Source organism: Kwoniella shandongensis, chromosome 3 (assembly GCF_008629635.2).
Source record: "Kwoniella shandongensis chromosome 3, complete sequence".
Lineage (NCBI taxonomy): Eukaryota > Fungi > Basidiomycota > Tremellomycetes > Tremellales > Cryptococcaceae > Kwoniella > Kwoniella shandongensis.
In genome coordinates this window covers 1,399,148-1,421,857 of record NC_089289.1, presented here as the reverse complement: position 1 = coordinate 1,421,857, position 22,710 = coordinate 1,399,148, and the positions used below count along the sequence as shown (strand labels likewise).

General features: G+C 49.5%; 6 protein-coding genes across 6 annotated transcripts; 4 read left to right on the top strand and 2 right to left on the bottom strand.

The window, feature by feature from the left end:
• Window positions 1-7,734: 7,734 nt before the first annotated feature.
• CI109_101880 (uncharacterized protein) lies at window positions 7,735-10,005 on the top strand (the record flags this gene model as incomplete). Its single annotated transcript, XM_032008162.2, has 5 exons — window positions 7,735-8,008; window positions 8,067-8,621; window positions 8,684-8,770; window positions 8,823-8,864; window positions 8,921-10,005. 5 exons carry the CDS (start codon window positions 7,735-7,737, stop codon window positions 10,003-10,005), a joined length of 2,043 nt encoding a protein of 680 aa, XP_031857536.2.
• A 26-nt stretch (window positions 10,006-10,031) lies between these two features.
• CI109_101879 (uncharacterized protein) lies at window positions 10,032-12,176 on the top strand (the record flags this gene model as incomplete). Its single annotated transcript, XM_065967047.1, has 1 exon — window positions 10,032-12,176. The coding sequence occupies one exon, from the start codon at window positions 10,032-10,034 to the stop codon at window positions 12,174-12,176; it is 2,145 nt and encodes a 714-aa protein (XP_065823119.1).
• A 346-nt stretch (window positions 12,177-12,522) lies between these two features.
• On the bottom strand, window positions 12,523-14,196 carry CI109_101878 (uncharacterized protein; the record flags this gene model as incomplete). Its single annotated transcript, XM_032008163.1, has 9 exons — window positions 12,523-12,568; window positions 12,647-12,785; window positions 12,857-12,998; window positions 13,132-13,228; window positions 13,311-13,435; window positions 13,515-13,595; window positions 13,681-13,773; window positions 13,866-13,978; window positions 14,178-14,196. The coding sequence occupies 9 exons, from the start codon at window positions 14,194-14,196 to the stop codon at window positions 12,523-12,525; spliced, it is 855 nt and encodes a 284-aa protein (XP_031857537.1).
• A 577-nt stretch (window positions 14,197-14,773) lies between these two features.
• CI109_101877 (uncharacterized protein) lies at window positions 14,774-16,557 on the bottom strand (the record flags this gene model as incomplete). The annotated part of the gene is made up of 5 exons (XM_032008164.1): window positions 14,774-15,020; window positions 15,080-15,572; window positions 15,715-15,856; window positions 15,928-15,992; window positions 16,062-16,557. 5 exons carry the CDS (start codon window positions 16,555-16,557, stop codon window positions 14,774-14,776), a joined length of 1,443 nt encoding a protein of 480 aa, XP_031857538.1.
• Window positions 16,558-17,190: 633 nt separating this feature from the next.
• On the top strand, window positions 17,191-18,763 carry CI109_101876 (uncharacterized protein; the record flags this gene model as incomplete). The annotated part of the gene is made up of 4 exons (XM_032008165.1): window positions 17,191-17,552; window positions 17,679-18,253; window positions 18,345-18,395; window positions 18,468-18,763. 4 exons carry the CDS (start codon window positions 17,191-17,193, stop codon window positions 18,761-18,763), a joined length of 1,284 nt encoding a protein of 427 aa, XP_031857539.1.
• An 896-nt stretch (window positions 18,764-19,659) lies between these two features.
• Window positions 19,660-22,679, top strand: CI109_101875 (uncharacterized protein; the record flags this gene model as incomplete). The annotated part of the gene is made up of 6 exons (XM_032008166.1): window positions 19,660-19,822; window positions 19,889-20,894; window positions 21,012-21,161; window positions 21,224-21,278; window positions 21,353-22,395; window positions 22,448-22,679. 6 exons carry the CDS (start codon window positions 19,660-19,662, stop codon window positions 22,677-22,679), a joined length of 2,649 nt encoding a protein of 882 aa, XP_031857540.1.
• Window positions 22,680-22,710: the final 31 nt, after the last annotated feature.

Sequence of the window (22,710 nt, the reverse complement as noted above, 5' to 3'; positions counted from 1 at the left end):
CAGTTTTTATACCTTGCCACCCAATTTGTGCCAAATCGACCTACAGCTGTAGAGGACACTGCAGTGATGTAAATTGATGTCATATGCTTACAAAGAACTGGTCATTCCTTTGTGACCACTCAGGTTGCAATTTGCTATGTTCTATTCTTGTGTGCATGTCAGATGTGAAGCACAGTGTGGATGTATTCTGGCGTCGTAGGAAGGTCATACAGTAGCAGGCCACCAGGACACTTGCGGGAAAGGAAAAAAGGAACATTGTGAATGCTGTGTCAAGCCACACACAGGAGGCAGTCTGATCAAGAATAATCACTTTGATCTCGATATAATGGACCATCCTCTGTTGTGGCCTCAAAACAAGGAGCTTTGGACAGATCAATATAGTGCTTACAAGGGTTTGAGTGGTCATGAAATGATTGTCAACTACTACATGCCTGATTTGCAAGATTGTTGTGACTGAACAATGAGGCAGCTAAACAGTCCCTCACTGTATATGTGGTGCATTCTCAACCATATTATATGCTTGGCCCCAAATGATCCTTTCCTTGCATCACCTCTCTGATGTGCTTTGACCCCCTACAAGCTGTATATTCACTTTCATTGATGTAAAGAATCGAGTTGTGAAACTTGTATCAATCTTGGGATTCTTCAAGAAGTACAATAACCCCCAAAATTGATCACAATGATGCAATGTGACATCATGCCATTTATACAGGACTCTTTATCCCTTTTTCAGGAGGGTTTGAGCTATGTTGCATGCCATGCAGGAGTCATGGTCAGGATGATGAAAAAGCCCACTTTCAAAGAAAAATCAAGCCATTGCCACTCACAAGACAAGGACTAGGCTCAACCTTGGTTGCAGCAGGCAATGCAGCAGGCATGAAACAGGTTGCCCCTTGGTCCTGAACAGGAACAATAGTGTGATGACTCTGACAACCAATCTATGTCTGTACACTGTTCATGTGGATATGCAACATAGCGAGTTTGATTGAATGCAGACTTATCATCTGCTGAGAGGACAACGGACTGAAAAGTGTTATTCCAATCGACCACTTTGAAAGAGGTGCAATGAGCGGATGGTGTCAAAAGCGGGTCCATTGATGGGCCTTTACAAGGAGTATGGAACATGAATAGGATGAAGGCCTATTACAAACGTACGAGTCGAGTACCGAATGTATTAGTCTTGGGGTGTACTAAGAAAACAGTTCACTTGTATGATTAATAGTGCAGTAGGCAGAGGAATATACATTTGTCACAGGAAGAACTATGTATGAGTCCTGTGCTCATGTATATAAGTACTAATGAGACTATGGGAGTCGTGGGAACACTTAGTCAGTCGAATCGGTCATCTCCTACAACAGTCGTATCCGAGATGACTTCAAACTAGTTCCCAACGGATGGCGAGTCAAACTATTCGGGGGCCGAGTCGAGGTGTCATGACACAAGTCGTTCGTTCGGTTGTACTGGGTCGTGACAGTACCTTGCAAATGTGGTATGGCCTTCATGATATGTTGGTTATTGTGAATGCACTCATACCCCCTACTTGAAGATGCCTGACACAAATATCTATGGCAGTGTACACGGATTTCCCATTCTTTTCTTTTCATCGATTGCGGAACATCCATAATGATAACAAAACTATATACATGGGGTATGAAGAACAGTCGAACCAGAGTGCCGACAGGTCTGCGGCTTGCAGGTTTTACCGAAGGAAACACAGTCTTGCAAACTAAATGAAACTGCTCCAGTCCTAATCTCAGAACTTTGTGGGTGCCTCTTCCGTCACTGCCCTGTCCATCTTGTCATAATCATGGAAGGGCCATTGTTTGAAATCCCTTGACCCTCCATATTCCTCTGGCATGAGGCTGTCCAATGCACAGAATGTATTGACCGCATTCTTGGCTTTTGTATCCGTTTCTTTGTTGTCGGCGCTCCACTTGACGGCATGGGGTGGATCACGGTCCCGATCCGGATCAGTCCACCCTGTGCGCTGACGACCCACTAAACCTGGGTAGACGTCCTCAGGCTCTGTGTCTGCGTGTTGCTCATGGATGTTCTCTGCACTCATCGCGACATTACACACCTCTTTCCGCAAGGACCAAAGCTTCTCAGGGATCGGCAGACTGCTCTTGACGGACTGTACATCTTTGTCAGGGAAGACTAGACAGACAGCTTCACTCAGGTTGTCAAGCGACAATGGAGTAGTCAACGCTGGGAAATATGCTGCACTAGCCATAGCAGCACGCTTCTCAGCTGCGGCTTTGGAACGCTCGATGTATTCGGCAGCAAACTTGTCTACATCTGAGTACTCGGTGAGTTCTGTCTCGGCTGCGAATCTGTCCAACATAACGTAGTTGGGATGACGCCATTCCATGCTGATTTGACCTCCATACCGTTTTGGTATGAGCGAGTTCACACTGTGAAGCATGTTGAACGATTGCTTGGCAATGGTGTCAAGTTCCTGGCTTTCTTTGCTCCAATCGATGCATTCTTGCGGGTCGCGCTTGTCGCTCTTGCCCTTCCGTTGACGGGCCACCAAAGGTCCCGTCGTACCTTTCGGTTTGGTTTTTGAGTGATTCTTGCTCTTGTTTTCAGACTCAATGGCTTTGATAGCCAATTGGCGGCGCAATGAACCAAGCTCTACGAGCTCCTCGGTCGTAGGCTCAGAACCGGACGGTCCTCGGAACTTCAGACGACCGGGCCAGTTGGACCCTAAGCCAGCAGAGAGGTCCGCCTCCAAGTGTTCAATCGACTCGTAGGTGGAAGAAAGGCGGGTTGACGATCCGGTGGCGGTAGATGCAGAACGGCCGCCCCTCGACGGGACAGTTGAGAAGGAGGTGGAACGATCAGGTTTGCTCGACATGGTGGTTTTGATATTGTGTGGTGATGTTTTGAATATTTCTACTGTTGTGAGGTTTGGGTAATGCTATCTGTGACAGTGTCGCTGCGTTGTTGTATTGTCGTTGGGAGAAAGGTCCTTACCCTATGCCGGTCGAAGATCGTTCATATAGCCTAAAGCCGTCAAGACCCCCAGTCATCCTCCATTCCGGCCTTCGTGAACATCATCGAAGGAGTGACCTGACGCCATCGGAACATCCTTTCAGCAGGCAAACTTGTTCCTTCGTAGACGATACCCCTTGCTGTCGATACAGTTTCATCTCTCGAAAGGGTTTCACCGTCACCCGGATAGATATGCACCAGATGCTGGCCTTCCAATACGGAATTCACACTCCGTCTTCTAGCTTGTTGTCTTGCTAGACGTAACAGGAAATCCCTTTAGTATCTCGAGGACCACTGGCTTGGAGCCTAGACTAGGAAGGTATGGGCCTTGACCTCTCGTAGAAGGGCCAGTAGGATTGTCGTAGGAACCAAGGATGTCAGAGAAAGTCGCTAGTAGAAATCATGACGAGAAGTAACTTGGACTTGATCGTGTCGACTCAAGTGATTGGACCGAAGCAAGTTTTCTTATGAGAGCTTTTCGTGCATGTCATGATCTGGAGCGCGTAGGACGGCTAAGCGGTCTCGGTCGTGTTCACATGAGCAATCACACAGAAGTAATAAAAGGCGAGTTCGATTAACGTAGACGATCGTTCGCCGAGGGACTCTGCCACATAGGTTGACGAAGGTGACTACGGCTGTCGATTCTGTTGGACTGTGGCTGCTCAATAGCGCAGCATTCGCAAATCGAAGATATGGCTTTCATGCTTATGTAGATACTTTTGGGAAAGCTCGTGATATGATATGATATGATATTGACAACTACTGCACTTCTAAATCAGATGATACAACTCAAAACCTATGTACAACGTTTCGAATTTTCTGAATATACAAAGCCTCCCTGATACCCGCCTATCGTGATGTGTCTTCCTATGCGCTTCTCAATTTAATTGTCCGGCGATCAACTTAGAATTTTCGCCTTCCCCTACCCCAAACTTCTTCTTCGCCATTATCGCCGTACACGCCATCCCTCTCGTCCATCGCATTGAGACCCATCACCCTCTCCACTCTGTCCTCTTCCTCCTCATCCATCTCCATCTCGGCATCGACGCTGTCCTCGTCCATCTCGTCGTCTTCCTCAGTAGGTGGAGTAGGTGGTTGATGTTGGACTTGGAACTGTTGACCAAATCCTTGTGGCGCTCTGAAAGCGCCGAAACCGGATGATGGTTGACTAGGTCCTGCAGCTGCAGAGTTCCATTGATTGTTATTGGTTCCAAATCCGAATGAGGAGCCACCGCCGTTACCACCTCGCATGTTCCCCCATGGATCTTGGTTCGTTTGAGATTGCCTCTCCACTTGTTGTTGCCAAACGGGCGCAAATGCATCCGCTTCGAAACTCGAATAAGTGGTTACCGGACTAGCCGGAGTGGCTGCGACGGCGCAGCCGAAACCATAGGATGATGATCGACGCAATTGGCCTGGTCGTTGTCCAGTAGGTGTGGGATCGTTCAACATGAAATGAGCTGGGATATCATCGTTATACGATCCGAAAGATGCTTGCGATAGAGGAGATGGATATGGCTGCGAAATGGGCGCTTCGGGGAAATATGAAGATGGTAATGAGACGGGTTTTCGAGTGGACGATGCGGAACGAGATCCGGGGATCGGTCGATAAGTGGTGTTGGGAGATAAAGGGAGAGTGGGAAGAGCCATGTGTTGAGAGAGATACTCCTACGGGAAGTGGAATGTTAGCATTTGACATCGAAGGAGGAGAGACGAAAGCAGACCCACCTGGAGCATCTTGAGATCATAGCCTTCCTGGGAGACATGCATCGACCCAGAAAGACTTGCAATTAGGTCGTCCATTGTTGCGGTCGCAGCTGCCATCTCTGACCGGTGTTAGGGCAAGAATAAGAACTGAGATCCAGACCAGATCGAGGAACGTCGAAAAGATGATCTGTTGCAGTATGGGTATGAATCGAGTTCGTGGGAAAAAGATGGAATCTATCGGTGAGGTGGGATGTTGAATGTTATGACGATATTGATCGAAAAGGTTATGAACGGTGCGGCGAGAATGCTGACTATCGTTATGGCAGCAATAATAGCCTTTTTCTTGCTTTTCTTTACCGGCGGGCGGACTATTTCTTATCCCATATGGGGGAATAGAACGGAAGTAGATAGATATGAGGTGTTCTTGCGATTGTTCTGTACGGCGAGAAATAACCGGTAAAAATGCTCAACCGAAGCGAGAGATGATAAAATAGTACGTATGAAGGGGAGAAAGCCGTGAGTGTGCGGAGACGTAGAAGAGTACGCAATGAATGGTGATATTGTGTAAATGTAAAACGATGGGATATGTGAAGTCGTGCTTGTGTTGACGAGAGGATGCTATCACTCGGTATGGTGTCAGCTCCAAACTGTTGGTTGCGAATTTCAATAGTAGCCCCTCATGAGCCCCATCTTCACCGGAGTATCATACACCGGGCGAACCGAGAGAAGAAAAGGGTATGTGCTCGGTATTGTACCTTTTCGCCTCTAGACCCTAAGCAGAAAATAGAAACGAAACCATTGGAATCTTACCGATAAGGTTAATGGGTATCACACCGCCGCCTGGTGGGTGGAACGGAGGAGGCCAGGTGGATGTGCATGTCGTGTGTCGGACGTTCTCGGATAGCTGTCTCACGGAGGTCCATAAAGGGTAATTTCCAGATCGGTCGGCGATCTCGGACCTTTAACGGCCCTTATTGCACTGAGTGCAAAAGCTTGTTTCCGGACCGCTGAATGCCGCCGGCGAGAAGAGGTCGGCCCGACAGACTAGGTGGGGACTCCGTATCACAGACGGAGATTGGGACAAAGTTGATCCGCAGATTGCCTGCCCGCTAAATGGGATCAAGTAAAACCGCCTACCACTGGCCGAACGATATAAAATGAGATTTCCTCAACTTCCACTAATTTCTCTTGGTGCCAAGCCCCACATGGACCAAAACCGTGAACCGGACGTATGATGTGACACAGTTTCGGATGTTTCTCAAATTCCGTCTGTCTTTTGTCGGTGGATACGGTAACAGATCCAGTTCGAGTTGGAGCGCCACTGCAAGTGGAGATCATTAGGTTCAGCACTACTACTGGTTGGTCTGTAATCAGCATGCTCGACAGTACTACTCATATCGTAAAACCCAGTTGCAGCTTGGCCTACCCAATCCCACTAGCCCAGCAACTCAGTTTAGCTCAATGGTGACCGCCCACTACCGTTGGTATGGCTTCGGTAAGAGAGTCACCGAAAATGCGCTAGCCAGAAACGTAAAGTGGATTCCAGCTTGACGTTGGACGTCGTCTTATCACGACACCACCATATTAGATAGGTGCCTTATCATGCCGAATCGACCGAACCATGTGGAGATGTGTCCGTGAGGCTTTCGTACTACTCTGGAAGTGGGATTTTTTTGCACGGAGTTGCCGAACGAGTATATAACATGCAAGCGAGTGGATATACTGAGATCCACCATTGAATCCTCAAGCAAGGGTGGATCTGTGGCGCCAGTCGTCTTGATCCTGTGTACTCTGTAGATTAGAAGTGGAATGTTCCTCCATCAGCTTCGATATCTTACCTCAACTTGTTTCTTGAGCGGTTCCCGATGTTCGGAATCCTACACAGCTATGCATATGTTACTAACGATCGAAAAGGCCCGGTCGGATATATCACCAATAAATGTTCACTTTAGTACGCAACACCGCGATGAATGATCATTCGTATTAGCATTTGTGTGTCTCAGCCTCCGGACCTCAGTCGCAACGGGCTGTGATGTGAGGGGAATGGTCCTTGATCGTCACCTCAACGGCATGTGTATGTTGGCGCGAGAGTGACCGCAGGTTTGACGACTTAGCCATCATCTATTTGCTCGGACGTCCTATTCCTCGCCAAATGAAAGACCCTAGTAAGATTCTTGTGCACCTTACCGTCGTAAATGGGTTCTGCTGTCAAAGTGGGGAAGTCGGTTGTAGTACCTGTGACCACAACGCGTTTTTGTCTGGCACTCACTTCATCAACGTCGACCATCAGAAACTAAGCCAATATGACCTGCCCTATTACATCGCGCGCTGCCTGTCAATACATATTTTCCTCTCTTCTAGACGTATTTTTGTGGTCACCGTATCGTCCACAGAACAAGGTTTAGTCGCACAGTATTATTGTGGAGATTGTAAAGTACACACCCTATGTATTCATGTACGCACTCAAGTAACAAGCAGGTAGAAAAGCGATCAAGGTGTGGCGTTTTGACGATGTTGCTAGGTTGAATGACGCATCATGCAGCCAAAGGCGGACGTATCCGCCGCCACGCGATTTTTGATGGACGAAGCGGCAGATACTCGTATGTCTCACCCTCTCTAAATTCGCATCAAAGTGCGAGCTTCCTTTCTTCATATGCGGTGGATGGATCTGAGCATACTACACACTACGCACTCCTCATCACCGGCATTCCTCAACTTGACGATCGATCAACTTCGGCTTACATCTCTGCTGCTAGGGGAAGAGAGAGAGAAAAATACGTTGATATGCGATTTGCTCGTTCGTCTTTCGTCGAGTAGTCAGAATTGCGGCTGTGTCCCTCGAAAAAGAGTGATTGTTCCTCTCACCAGAGCCTGTGTGTGTCTTGGATCAAGCGACCGACCTGCATTGGACGACTCGTCAATATCACTGCTCTGAGTCACCTCGCTATATAGGTCAGTCGTATGCTTGCATTCCATGCATGACTAGCCCTCTTTTCGCTGACCGAATCATTGATCTCACAGTCCGGCACAATGTTCCGCTTCTTCACCGCTCTTCTGATCCTGGCAACCTGCGTCCTTGCCACGCCATTACAACCGACTTTCTCATCATGTCTGTCGTCCTTCGCGCCCGTCGCACCGGGCGGTAGTCAGCTCAACGTCACCAATGTCTATGCATCGATCGTGTCGGGCGAAGAGGCCAAAAGACAGGGACTAGTAGGTGATGGACTTCCTGTTCTGCGGATGGACCTGGTCGGTGTGACAGGATCAGCAGTGGTGGGCTATGACAACACCACGAACAAGCTTGGTACGTCATGCTTAACAGTCAGTACATATAATCAAGGCTGATACTATTGATCGTTCAGCTACACTGTTCACCAATACTCAAGCAGCGACTTTCAAGGTCTACGACTCGACCACTTGGCTGTGCAATTCGCTATTCCCATCTGACCTTCCGACACCTTACATTCGCGACAACACTACTTACTGTCCGCTTCCTGCCGGTAACTTTGCTATCAATGTCTCTATCCCGCTTTACCATTCCTACGCTCTCACCACACTTCACACCCAAGTACGAATCGTGGACACCGCAGCCGAAGCGAATAATCTCGCCTGCTACACTATTCAGGTCACGCCCTTCCGCAAAACCCAGTGGTACTACGATCTCTTCCTCTGGTTACCTGTTGCTCTAGCAATCAGCTTCTGGTTAGTCAGCTGGGGAGCAAGGTTCATCACGGGTTGGATTGTAGGAAGTGGTGTTGCAGAATATGGACAGAAGGAATCTACCGGTCTGAGGATTGTTGGAGCAGGTTTGGGCGGAGGGAGTAAGAGAGAAGCGACCATGAGGAAATGGGGGACTATGATCATTAGTGGTCTGAGCGGAGAACGTTTGAGTGTCAGTGGAGGGCTGTTACGATTTGGTACGTACGCTCTCCCTCGCCTCGTACGCGCTTGAGCTGATTTCCGCTTGCTACGCTATCAGTGACACCCGGCGTGCAGGACATCTTCTTTCATATACAGTTCTTCGCCATGCTCGGCATGTTTGCAGTGAGCTGGCCAGGGTTCGCCTGTAAGTGTGATAGGCGAGGTCACTGTGAACTACAGCTCATCCTTATTGATAGATCCGATATTCGCTCGAGGAGCATGGTCGCACCTGGTGTGGAGTAAGCATCAACTTTGTCGAGTTCCCGTTAGAGATTTGCGCTGACACACTCCCTAGACACAACGCTCATCCAAGGTTCTGACCCACTGTCTAAACGAGTCGATCCCTACCCATCCAACTACACCCCTTCCACAGCTTACTCGACTCAGTTGACCAATCCGCTATACCCGATTTATCTAGAAGACAATGCTTTCAACCCTGTCATCGACTATCACAACTCTGCCAATGGTATGGAGTCGTTCGCCACAGCCGTTGGGCTTCGACCACAAGACCTCTTCGGCACATGTCTAGTTGTCTTCCTTCTGATAACCCTGGCCGTGGTCATTCTCAGCTTGGTCCTGTGGTTCATACATGGCTTCGCAGAGTACCTCTCAGCTCCACCAGCTAAGATTGAGCACGCTGGACCGAAGGGCGGCCGTCCCAGTATGGGAAGTAGTCCGCAGGCAAGTCTAGGCGGAAAGGAAGCATCCGATCCTAGGAACTCATCCTACTATTCCGATGGACCGCAAAATCTACCGACTCAAGCTAGTCTCGCCGCGCAGAGAGCCTCGGCCAGATCTCCGTTGCGGCGGATATGGTTTCGATTCCGAGCACGAGGTGAAGCAGGCGCCTTTCATGCGGCAGCACTCTACGGTAATCTCCTTCGACTTATCCTTATCTTCCATCTCCCTATCACAATCTTCTCGCTTTATCAACTCACACTTGGAGCACGGGCTAGCATCGTCTCTCGCGTCTTTGCAGCTCTGGCATTCGCTTTCATCTCGGTGATCATTCCTGCTTTGGTCATGTACAAGATCTACAAGACACCAAGCGGCAAGCTCTACGATGCGACAAGAACTCTTCTTTCCCTCGGACCGATGTACAACATCTACGTTGAGCACAAACAGATGTTCCGAGGTCTATCGTTCGTGGCGAGCCTCGTTGTTGGGATCGTGGTTGGTGCTGGGCAGAAAAGCGGGATCGCACAGGCTATCATTGTCATCATTGTAGAGCTGATAATGCTCATCATCCCTGGGATTTGGTATCCGTGGGGCGAGGGTGCAAGTATGGGAGCACCCAATGCTTTCCTTGGCGCTCTTAGATTGATCACAATGGTGTTGGTTATGCTTCTGAGTTCAACAGTGAGTTTCGCTACCATATGAGACGGAGCTAATGATGCTAGATATCCATGACCTGGTCCGCAGTGGCTTGGATCACTTACGCCATCCTCATCATCCAAGCGATTATCTTCCTCTTCTTCATTCTCATGCTCCTTACCAAGATCATCGAAGGTCTCATTCGACTCTTTGGCGGTGTGCACTTTGACGAATCCACTCACCCATTGGACGGCGGGCTGTTCGCCGCTATCATGGACCTCGATTGTCTGAACCCGGTTCGAGGCGGTAAAGCAGCGGCGAGAAAGAGGCGAAAGCGAGGTTCGAGACAGCTACAACGAAACGTCTCGGCTGCAGGATCACTGGCAACGCAGATGATGCTCGACCGACATTCGCAGGGTGTTACTCGACCACCGGTCTCGGAGGGATCCACGCCGTTCTTGGGCAACTATCCGCCAATAGCGATGAATCAAGGAGGAAGCTATTTCCCCGCTCTTCAACCGCCATTGGGACCTCCACCTCTGGAACGACATAGCTCCGAGTCGAGATCTGACGAAAAGACAGGTGGTGAAGCGATCATGGATGCTTGGCAGCCTTCCGCCTCGACTTCACACTCGACCAGTCCTTCGGGTTACGCTCCACCTGGCGGATATGTTCCGTCAGCGATCTCCCCTGTTCATGGTCAAATCCCGACACGAAGCTTCTCGGTCGTACGTGGCGGTCGAGCGGATTATGATAATCCATACGATGTGCTCCCCTTGCAAGGATTGGGCCAAGTACAACAGAGCAGTCTGCCCCCAGGCGTCCAGATGATGCAGATGCCAACACCGAGTATTCGAGTATCACAAATCGGTCAACGACCAATGTCTCCTCCTCATAGTCGTCAAAAGTCGTCACACGCCATCGTGGAGCTTGTCTCGTCTCCCGGTGCAGGACCGAGCATGTCATCTGCCACTATCCCTCCACCGAGCTCGCCACCTCATCCTGTTGGAATCCGTACGAATAACGAGGGATTGCGACCACCAGCATTGGCGATACCGAAGCGACGATCGCTAAATGACTTGAAACACGACCCATCACCTGATAGTCAGTATTCTGACTCGACGACGGCTGCCAAGAAGAAAGCGAAAAGGCGAAGTGGAGGATGGTTCAGTCGAAATTCCGGAGACAAGTCCAGGAAAAGAGGTGATGGAGATAGTGATGGTTACGACGACGACGACGAATCGGATGACGAGCCGGGACCTTCAAGGAGAAGAACAAAGGGAGCACCATTGACTGCTCCGAGGGGGTATCACGAACCAGCGCCATTCGAACCTGTTCCAATTGAGTCGGACGACGTGGCGGAGCCTGTAGGCGGCACGAGCGGTGGTGGGTGGAGGAGAGCACTAGGATTGGGCAAGAGGAAGAAGAGTCTGGATGATATTGCCGAACAAGCACGAGATGAGAACAAGGCTCGAAAAGCTGCTCTGGCTGCAGAGTCAGGAGCCTTGTTCGCGGGTGTTGAAGCGCCCACTCCGCCAAGATCGACAGCTGGCACGCCAGCCGGACCCACAGGAACGAAGAAGGGATTCTTGGTGAATCGACGAGGTGGACCATCGGCACCGGCACAGAAGCCTCAACCGCTGTCGTTGGACACTTCGGCAAATGGCGACGGCAGTGCTAGCGCGACTCCAAGCTTCAAAGTGAAACGAATGGGACAACCGCTACCAACTCCGACTCCACACATTGTGGACGTGAGAAGTCCAACAAGTCCAAATTCGATACATCCAAGTCCGAACCCAAGTGTCGGCACGTCAACTTCGACGACAGGTGCAGGTACGGTAGCGGAAACGTCAAAGAGAGGTTTCAAAATGATCAGAGCCACCAAGAATGGGAACAACAACAACGGTGGTGGTACTGGAAGTGGAGAACCAAGTCCGAGCAGTTCGACATTCGTCGTTCATCGACCAACTGCTTCCACAACAAATGATATAGGAAGATCGGGGGCTTCGTCAACTGCGACGACTTCCAATTCGACACCGATGAACTCGTCATCCCAACTCCAACAACACCCGTCGACAACAGTGCAAGGGTACAACGATACGATCCAAGATGCAGCTCAAGGGGGATATCCACCATCGTCATTCGTGCCTATTTCGCACAGTGGGGACGGAGGTGCGCCTCAACGACCAGCTAGGAATCCACGCAGGTCGAGCGAGGAATTGACGAGGGGTGTTTAAGATGTATGATAAGTATGGAAAGAGAGTTCACCCAGGGTTTTGGCGGGTACACAAGTGGTCGAACGCGATAGAGAGATGAGGAAGAGCGAGCGGGGCTTAGTGTATTCGAAATATACGAAGGATAATTTTACGATCTTGTGATTCCATTCACGATTTAACAGCATTCCCATTCACACATACACAGTTTCTCCATGTCTTCATTCTATAGTACAGCACATCATTTGAGCAGTAAAGGTTCCAATAATCGATAGGACATGTGATGCATCGTTATTTGATTGATCATTGAATTAACCAACGTCCAACTCGAACTTCTTCTTCTTCTTCTTGTCTGCATGACTTATAATGCCTAGTGGATACCAAGGTTCTTGAAACTGTCTCTCTGAACCCAAGCACTGTGACACACGCCGCCAAAATCACATAAGCTTGCTTCATTCATAGTCATACGATGTGATTGGAATCTGTGCACTCACTCCCAGTATTTGCCGATCACGGGATCGAGGTTGTGACCCCCGGTGTACTCTTGTAATTTGGGCATGGCGACACTCGAAGGAGATCCAGGCTCGACACCTGTGTTGGTGATAGTCCTAGACAACCAAGTGATGAGGTGGTCTATACCGTGTATAAACAACTTGTCAGCTCAAATTCAAATACCAACACCAATACCGGGACACTGCACTCACAATCAACTTCGGAAGGTTCTTGACCTCCAGCGAAAGGACCGCCGTTCTTTTGCAAAGCTTGGGTGATCACGCCTCGGAGTGCGATACCGACAGATTTCCAAAGTTGTTTACCTTGATCATAGTGTGCTTGACGAGTAGCGTCCTGTGCGTTTGGTAGCAAGGCGTGGGGTCAGCTCTGCAACCAAACTGAATCGTGTACCACTCAGAGGACATATTAGGTGGGAGTGTATCGGAATGGAAGGGAGGAAGTTTGAAAGGCTCGAGACAACACTCACATCAGGCTCGGTGGTGAAGAACTCCAAGAGCTGCTTGTTATCAGCCTGTTTCTTCAAGATGAAATCCTTGAACTCCTGAGGAGGGTTTTGAGCCTGTCTAAACGCGTCAAGCATTCGTCGTCAGCCTACTATCGTCCACACAGTACCACTTGTAGCGGCGAGGGACATTTGATACCCACTTGTCAAGCTCCTTTTGCCTTCCCTCCAAGAATCCCTTGGGCACACCCTTGATCTTGGCCTGTCGATCGTCATCGTTGATGGCGAAGAGCAAAGTCGCGTTAGGGTCATGAGCCTGTGCGTGGATCTGCGTCGGCGAAGCAGGGAGGACGACGCAAGTCAGTTAGAATTTCCTGTACACTCATTCAGAGTGGAGCGCGACTCACCTCCTCGATGATACTGGTGCTGGTGTGCGCGTCGGCCCTAGGGGGATGAGGAGCAAGTTTGATAATCTCTTGAACAGAGCTCTATAAAGCCAAAAGCGAAATACAGCTCAGCTCTCTGTATATACCAATACCGAACCCTATGAAGTGATAGCAGAGCAAAACTCACGATCGAGTCGGAGAATGTCTTTCCCTCCGCGATCAACGTGGGGACAGTACCGGCAGGGTTGATTTTAAGATATTCAGGCTCGAAGTTTTTACCCTAAACCATAACAAGACCACCACAAGATCAGTATTGCAACCCTTCCCTGAAGTATCTTGTACTCTCGAGACAACAACCACGACAAAGCTCACCTCGGCAAGGTTGATAGTGACCCATTCGACATCCTTGTCCTTCTTGAAACCAAGTTCTTCAAGTGCGATCTTGGGAGCGTTGGCCCAGCAAGAACCGACGAATTCGTAGAGCTCTGCAGGGGGAGTGATTGATGACAGGTAGAGAGGTGAAGATTAGAGTAATGGATAGTGGTGAGGCGAAGGGGATGGGCGGATACATCAGCGCGGAACGATATCACGAGATATCCATCACCCATCGGATGGGGATTGATGTTTCGGCGAGGGAAGAGGCGTGCTGGCGGTAGAGCAGAGAAGAGCGGAAGGGTCACTCACTGATCTTTTGGTCTGACATCTTGGTGGGTGTTGTTTATCTTCAATGTACGTGGAAAGGGAAAAAGGTAAGAAGCAAGACTGTCACACTAATTCATAGGTTATATATCCTCTCTCGTTAAAGCTACTTGCATATGATCTGTCCCATTCTTACGAGCAATTACCGGCTTATGACGTGCGATATCGTGTGGTTCAAGATCCCATTTAATGGTGGAGTGGAGCCCCGCATAACGCGTGAAGGGGGTACTCACCTCTCCCTTTATCACAACTGTATTCAGAGTCCTCTGGGCATCCACTTTCAATTGCATCGACAAGTGACATAGTTTGATATGTGCATGCGGGAAAGCTTTGAGGAGTACACCACTTCTCTCTTGTCACAGAAGACATCTCGCTTGGTCAAGCAGGATCTACGTGCACCTACCATACACTTATGTGGCTTATCTGATCGATGCTATCGGGCTGGTGCCATAGGCTCGACGGTTATGCCAAGTATACCTTGATACATACCATGACCTGATCCATTTATCATCCACATGCAGCTGCCTTTTATCCTCTCTGCACACTTCATATAGATCTGAATACACCTTGTCACATCGCGATCAATATCGCATCCTCTTTGAATCACGATCCTCATATCCTCCACCTGAAGGTGCAGGTGCACCACCATAACCACCACCACCGGCACCGCCGCCGCCACCAGCTCCATACCCGCCGGGCCCACCAGCGTTATCAAAATCACGCTTAAATCCACCGCCACCTCCAGGCGCACCGCCGTATCCTCCACCGCCTCCCCCTTGTTGGTAGCCGTTTGATTGACCAAAACCACCGCCTCCTCCAGGTAGGCCGCTATTAGTTGTATTAGCTATGTCTTCAAACCTCTCAGCAATGAAGTATATGTGACTTACCCAAAGCCACCTCCTGGTGCACCACCACCGCCCCCTGCACCGCCATACCCTCTATCCCCACCACCTCCCTGGAAACCACCGCCTCTTCCTCCGAACCCACCGCCGCCACCACCACCACCGAATCCACCTCTCCCACCTCCAAATCCTCCTCTATCACCACCCCCACCGCCAAATCCACCACCTCCACCTCCAAATCCACCTCTTCCACCCCCTGGAGGACCACCGAAACCTCCTCTAAATCCACCACCACCGCCTCTTGGTGGTCCACCCCTGAATCCACCTCTAAAGCCTCCTCTGAACCCGCCCTGGGGTCCACCGAATGACGGGCCGGGAATGACAGCCGCTGCTTTTTCCGGATCAACGGGCTTCGGTCTACCACCTAGTCCACCGCCGAGCTTGCGTGGTTTCCATCCTTTGACAGTACGTCCTCGTTCTACGTCGACAAGGATCTTCTTGTGGTGGATAGGGATACCCTCGGCATCTTTGTATGCAGCTAAAGGCGAAGAAAATGCAGGTTAGCAAAGTTGGGTCGAAGCGGGACATGTGATTGCGCAAAGACACCTGACAAAGGAAGCGCTCGTGCGATAGTGCGATGAGACAGGAGTGAATTGAAATGATTCGACGACCCCACTCACCCTTCATATCTCGTTCTCTTTCATACACGATAAACGCATAACTCTTGCTCTTCCCTTTTCTATCTTTGACAATCCGTATTCTTTCGATAGCACCGTACATCTCGAACTCTCGTCGCAAATCGGCTTCTGTCGCTTTTCTCGACTACACAAGTCAAGAGCGAAAACGTCAGCTCAATCTGCATGATCTGAAATAGAATATTCGCAAAGACATACCAGTCTTGAGATGAACAATGTTTTGTAAGGATCTCCAACGGCATTCTCGTCGTCATTTGGTTTATCTACACACCCGTTCCAACACATCAGCGAGCACGATCAGAAAGGGGATAAGACAGCTGGAAGAGACTCACAGTTCTTCTCCAATTGCTTCTTGTATTCCTCTTGTCTCTTCTTTCTCAATTCTCTTCTCATCTTGACAGCTTGATCACCGATGATACCCATCTCTGCAATCTTATCCGTCTTCTTCTTCTTCTGTTGGGTCTGTTTGCCCTTGCCCTTTCCGTTCTCCTCTGGCAGAACTTCTCCGTCCTCTTCACCAACAGCTACTGCCTTTCCATTGGTCTTTGTCTTGCTCGCAGCGGGAGAAGTAGATTCTGTGCTGGATTCATCCTTGACTTGTTCAGCTGCTGTCGCTGTTGCAGCTGCTGCTTCTCTCTGGTCCGCTTCCAATCCAGCTTTCAACTCTGCATCTTCTGCCTCTTCTTTCAGTCTTGTGACTAATTCCGCAACACCGGCAAGCTTGTTGGGTCCACGTACTCGCTCGTCCTTCGTGAGTGGTTTGAGGAAAGGTGGATGAGGTCGAGGTGCGAAGAGACGTAATAAGTTGGGAGGTAAGAGATGCGACATTTTCGGAGATGATCTGTTCTGTGTAGGTGTACGGGAAGAAGGATCAGCCCGTGGGCTTTTGGATAGGTGTAAGAGGTCAAGCGACTGAACTCTAGGCTTCGTAACGTGTCGAACAGCAGTGAGTACCAAATAAGAGTTAGTTGAACCAACCTAAGCAAGCAATGCTCGAGGCATCTCCAAGTAACGGAATCACCGCGGCGTTATACCCCAATAGAGGACGTGGCATGATTGGGGTGATCCAGAAGTGGAGCGGTGGTCGCCGTTCAGGTGGTTCGGTTAGTGGATGATGGTTCATGTCCGAGGTGTTGTTGCGTTTACGTTCTGCTTTCGGCGGGACTTGTCATGCGTATGGACTTCGGCGCCTACGTCTTGATACCGGCGGTACTGAGCATACGTATGGACTTCGGCACATCGGTGATGACGACAGAGTGGACCGTTTAGGAATGTGACATATAAGACAGCCGGTGCGAACGAGTCTCCCTCGCCTACCGTTTACTAACACATATTTCACAAGTCAAACCAGCCTGGTCACACAACTCAGCGTAGTGACTCTAACCAACGCAAAATTCACTTAAATCCCTTCTTACTATCCAAGCTAGACACTGTGGTATTCATCCTTTCGCTGTTGGAGCCATGTCCACTCCCATACCGCCCGTCGTTATCGTCGGCGCCGGACCTTCTGGTCTACTCCTCGCTCGATTTCTTCAAATTCATCATATTCCCGTCAAGGTCTACGAACGTGATCCTTCCCCTTCCTATCGTCCTCAAGGAGGGTCACTAGACTTGCATGATGATACCGGACTCAAAGCATTGCGCGAGACTGGCTTATTGGGTATCGCAACGGGGTATATGAGGTCGCAAGGTGAGGCGGTGAGGATTTTGGATAGGGATGGGAAAGTGTGGCGGGATGAAAATGTATATGATGAACAAGGAGAGTTGGTTAGACATTCTGAAAAAGTTGGAGAAGATGTCAAAGGTCGGCCGGAGATTGATCGGTAAGTATAGAGTTCCTGTCTGTCCTAAGTTTGTATAGGACTACACTACCGCCTCTGCCTGGTATCTGTCCCAATTCTGGACAAACATCCGTGTAACACAGGCGCTGACGCTAACATATCATCCAGGACGGACCTCCGAAACATCCTCATCGACTCGCTCGAACCTGATACCATACAATGGTCCCACGCTCTGACCTCATGCGAAGCACTCTCCGCATCATTATACCAAGTAAACTTCGTCTCCCAACCATCCATCACGACACCTTATTTGATCGGCGCAGACGGTACTTTCTCAAAAGTGCGACCTCTTCTACATGACTTCAAACCTTCCTACTCTTCCGTGTCGATTTACGATCTATCGATCTCCTCGATGAGCCCCAAGATCCAGAAGATACTGGGGACCGGCATGCTCATGATACTAGGTAATGGAGGAGATGACAAGGCCGTCATGCCGCAGAACCTTTCGCATGGAAGAGCGAAAGTGTACTTGGCTATGAAAGTGGCGGAAGAGTGGCAGGACGAACATCGTTTACCGGAAAAGGGGAAGAAGGAATGGTTGGTGGGGTTGTTCGAAGGATGGACAGAGGAGGCAAAGGAGGTGATTATGGCCTGTGAAGAGGAAGGGATCGTACAGCGAAGGATTTATCAATTTGATCCGGATCTCAATTGGAAAACTGACAAGACCGGCGTCACCATAATGGGTGAGTGGCGCACCAACTCAAGTGGTCAAACCCTCATTGCTCGGTAACGGTGAGATGAATGACGGCGCTGATGAATCGTTTGCTTCTGTAGGTGACGCAGCGCACGTCATGTCGCCTTTCGCAGGTGAAGGCGTGAATCAAGGTACGTAGCAATCTCTGCATCTGCTTGGGATTGGTACCGAGCGGCATGACGACTGACTTGGAACTGTTGTAGCTCTCGCCGATGCCTTGGAACTCGGACAAACACTCGTCAAAGTGTTCACACCCCCACCTCGTTTTGTCTCACTCGCACCCTTCCCTCTCTCCCTCTTTCCCGTCTCCCCACCTCCACCCACTAATCCACGTATTGTTCCACCCTCGTCCGCTGAATTACACGCCGCGCTGCGGTCATTCGAAAAGGGGATGATGAGACGTGCTAGAGAGGAGATGGTCGGCAGTCAGATGGGTTTGGATATGATCTTTGGAAGTGAGGAACCGGCCAAGGCCTGGGCGGAGTTTATGGACGCCTGAGGCGCCAGCTGGCTGCGAGCGACGTTGTGCATGCCACATGCGTAGTTCAGTGTTTCACTCATTCGCCGAGCTTGATTAGCGGTGACAAGAGGTGTTTTAGAGTGTTTTTTCCGGACAATATGGCTCTTCAATAGATATAATTAGATGCATTTGTAGACAATTGTAGAACGATAATGTGAAAGTAGAAGCACAGTATATAAGAAGCAGAAGATGACAAAAGTATAGTCGACAAACGACAAAAAAGGAAAATGGGGGAATAAGAACCCTCAGTAAACTGTCATAACAGGCCAGTGCTCGACATTAACCAGCACCTCCCCCGAAGGAAAGGCGACTAGGGTCTCCGAGCTTGACTCTATTTTGTTGGCAATTCTCATCGTTGGGCGGGGAGGAAGGGAGGAAGAGGGGACGAAACGAAGAGGAAATAGCTTGGATGAATGAGAAATTGATGGATGGTCAAATTGATATCTCACATCGCGTCACTCTGACCCGTCCCGCTGGAAGATGATGGTCGTCGGACCATCCAGGTTATAAGATGATGACCCAATGTGAGATGGCGAGCGGATCATCCACCCTCTTCTCTTCCATCCAAGCCATTGCCTCGTCGTTTTGAATTGTTATGATAATAACGAGAGGAATGAGATAAAGAGAGGAAGAAAGAACGTATGTCTGAAATATCTGTTCGTCGAGTGCTGCTGTTACGAATTTGGAGCGGCTTTGTGAATCATAATTCCACGTCATTTCTCACTTCACGTAGCTTATCACATGTCACTCACCATCACCGTTCGCTGCTGACCTCCACTCTGCCTCTATTGACTTTGAGAATATTTCAACATTTCAACGAGCAACCCAATCTGATCAACACTACTATACGCAGTACATCAAACTCAACCAACAACATGTCGACCGACCCACGTTTCGCCCGACTGAAGACTGATCCGAGGTTCAGAAGACCGAAGCAGAAGAATCTGAAAGTTGAGATTGATGAGCGATTCAGAGATGTGCTAGAATCAGAAGAGTTTGGAGGTAAAGGGAAGGGGAAAGGTAAAAGTGCTGCTGGAGGTGAGTCCCGAGCGAGCATCAGCTATCTGTATACGGACTGATCAGTGTGTGCTGTTTGACTCGTAGCTCGAGTGGATAAACGAGGTCGAGCTATCACTTCCTCCCATCATGCCGATCAACTCAAACGATTCTATCGACTTCGATCTCCCGACGCAGCCGGCGCCGTGGCCGCAGAAGGAGGAGATGAGGGAGAAGCAGGATTCGTAGACTACGCCCGAGGAGAGGGCAACCTTTCGTCATCAGGAGACGAAGACGATGACGAGGAAGAGGAAGATTCGGAAGTTGAAGAAGATGAATTGGAAGTCGGAGGGAAGAAACGGAATCGATTACATGAGATCGAATCTGATTCAGAAGAATCCGACTCTGATTCCGATCATCTCCACGTCGATCTTTCCGAATCTGAAGATGACGAAAATATCAACGGCAAATCCGCTTTCCCCGACGAAGCCGACGAAGCAGAGGAAGAGGAGGAGGAAGAATCTGTTCCTGCAACCAAACGAATCGCAGCTGTTAATCTCGATTGGGACAATCTTCGAGCCGAAGATTTGTACGCAGTTTTCAACTCGTTCTTACAGACCTCGGCGAACAAGAGCAAGATCACTCTTGCAGAAGGTAGTTCGAGTGCGTTGGGCAAGTTGGTGAATGTGAAGATCTATCCTAGTGAATTTGGAAAGGAGAGGATGGAGAGGGAGGAGAAGGAAGGACCGGGTGGTGGGATTTTCTTGAGTAGGGAGAAAGATCTGGAGAGAAGGAGACGAGAAAAAGGAAAGGGAAAGAAGAGGGAACAGATTCAGATCGCAGAAGAGGAAAGCGAGGAAGAAGAGAGTGAAGACGAAGAAGAGGAGGATGACGAAGATGACTTCAGCGACGGAGAGGACTTTGACGATGACGAAGAGGAAGAGGAGGACGAGGATGAGAGCGATGAAGAAGACGGAATGCCTAAACAATCACGCGATTTGCCTGGTCGACAGGAGATTGACGGGTTAGAGATCATGTCAGACGTGGAGTCGGATGCGGGATCAGAGGACATCGATATGGACCAGTTACGACAATACCAACTTGAGCGATTACGGTGAGTTGCATGCTTAATTTTCTGTTCTACAGCTGTGGCTCTTCTCTCTCAATATCCTCTGTACAACATCAACCTTTCTTGGACGTACGCTGACCATGTTGTTTCGTCGCATCACAGATACTTCTATGCCATCGCCACCTTCTCCACTGTCGCTGCTGCCGAATACGTTATGAACGAGTGTAATGGTACCGAATTCGAGCGAACCGCAAACATTCTGGATCTGAGTTATGTCCCTGAAGGTATGGAGTTTGCAGAGGACGACGTGAAGTGAGTATTGCGCTGTGTTGCAGCGCTGAAGTGAGACAACGAAGCTGACTAAGGTCGTGCAGAGACGAGGCTACAAAAGAGCCAAAGGGATACAAGGGCAACGACTTTGTCACAGACGTGAGTCCAGCTGCAATAGAAATAGAATGAACAGCTTTTCGGTTTCTTTCAGCTGACATGTTGACTTTTATCAGGCCCTCCGACATTCCAAAGTCAAATTGACATGGGACCAAGATGATCCGAACCGAGTGAAAGTGACACGACGAGCACTTACCCGCGAAGAAATTGAAGAGCAAGATTTCAAGAACCTCGTCGCTTCGTCAGGTAGTGAAGAGTCCGAACCCGATTTCGACGACGACAACGATCTAGACGATGTTGCTTCTTCTTCCAAGACGACCAAGACGAACAAGAAGCAGCTTGTGAAAGAACGTACAGAGAAATTACGAAATCTCTTACTTGCCAATGATGAGGAGGACGGCGGAGATGTTTGGGGTAAAGCTGGTACTGCTTGGGCGGACGAGTTGGAAGATATCAGAGCGGGTGGTGGTGGTGGTGGTGCCAAGGACAAAGCGACGACCACCAAGGGTAAGGGGAAGGGGAAGAAGGGTGGTGATGGGGATGACCTTGAGATTACCTTCCGACCCGGTCTGAGCGTTAACAAAGCTGGAGAAGAGAGGGATGAAGAGAATATGACGACGTTGGAGAAGTATCAGCTGAGGATGAAGGAGAAGAAACAAAGAAAGAAGGAGAAGATTGAGTTGAAGAAGGCTGAGAAGGACCTGGGTGCCGAGGGTGGTGTCGATGGTGAGAAAGAAAAGGCGAAGGGAGGGAAGGACGAATTCTTCGGCAGTGATAGTGACGAGGAGGAGGAGGACGAGGTGGTGTCAAAGACGAAATCAAAGTCTAAGACTGTTGCTTCTGCCGCGTCGACAAAAGAGAAAAAGTCGACAGATCTCGTACCTCATCTCGCGCCTCAACCAACTACCGAAGCCGACTTGCTTGCCTTGGTAGGCAACCCATCCGATAAACCCGATACGAATTTCTCGATGAAAGATATCTTGAAATCAGAGAAAGAGACTGCCAAGAAGAGACGTAGAAGAAGAGGTGGTAAGAAGGATATGGATGGAGCCGATGAGAAAGAATTGGGTCCGGACGGATGGAAGATTGATGTCAAGGATGAGAGGTTTAAAGCATTGCATGAAGAACCAGAATTCGCGATCGATCCAAGTAATCCTCAGTGAGTGGCGTCGCCGACTTGCAAGTGACAAAGCTAACTACTCTCCCCGCAGCTTTGTCAAAACAAAAGCAATGTCCGACTTGCTCGCTGAACGAACACGTATCCGAACATCAAAGAACAAGGAGAACAAACCCGAACCTGAACTTCGTAAATCCGCTTCGGGCGTATCCAACCCCGACAATTCTGGAACCAAGGAGAAAGATCTCGATGCGTTGGTGAAGAGCGTAAAGAGACGGATGGAAAGTGCGCCCCAAAAAGCAAAGAGGAAGAGGTCGAGAAAGTGATCGGGAAGTCATAAGAGATTGATACAGTAGA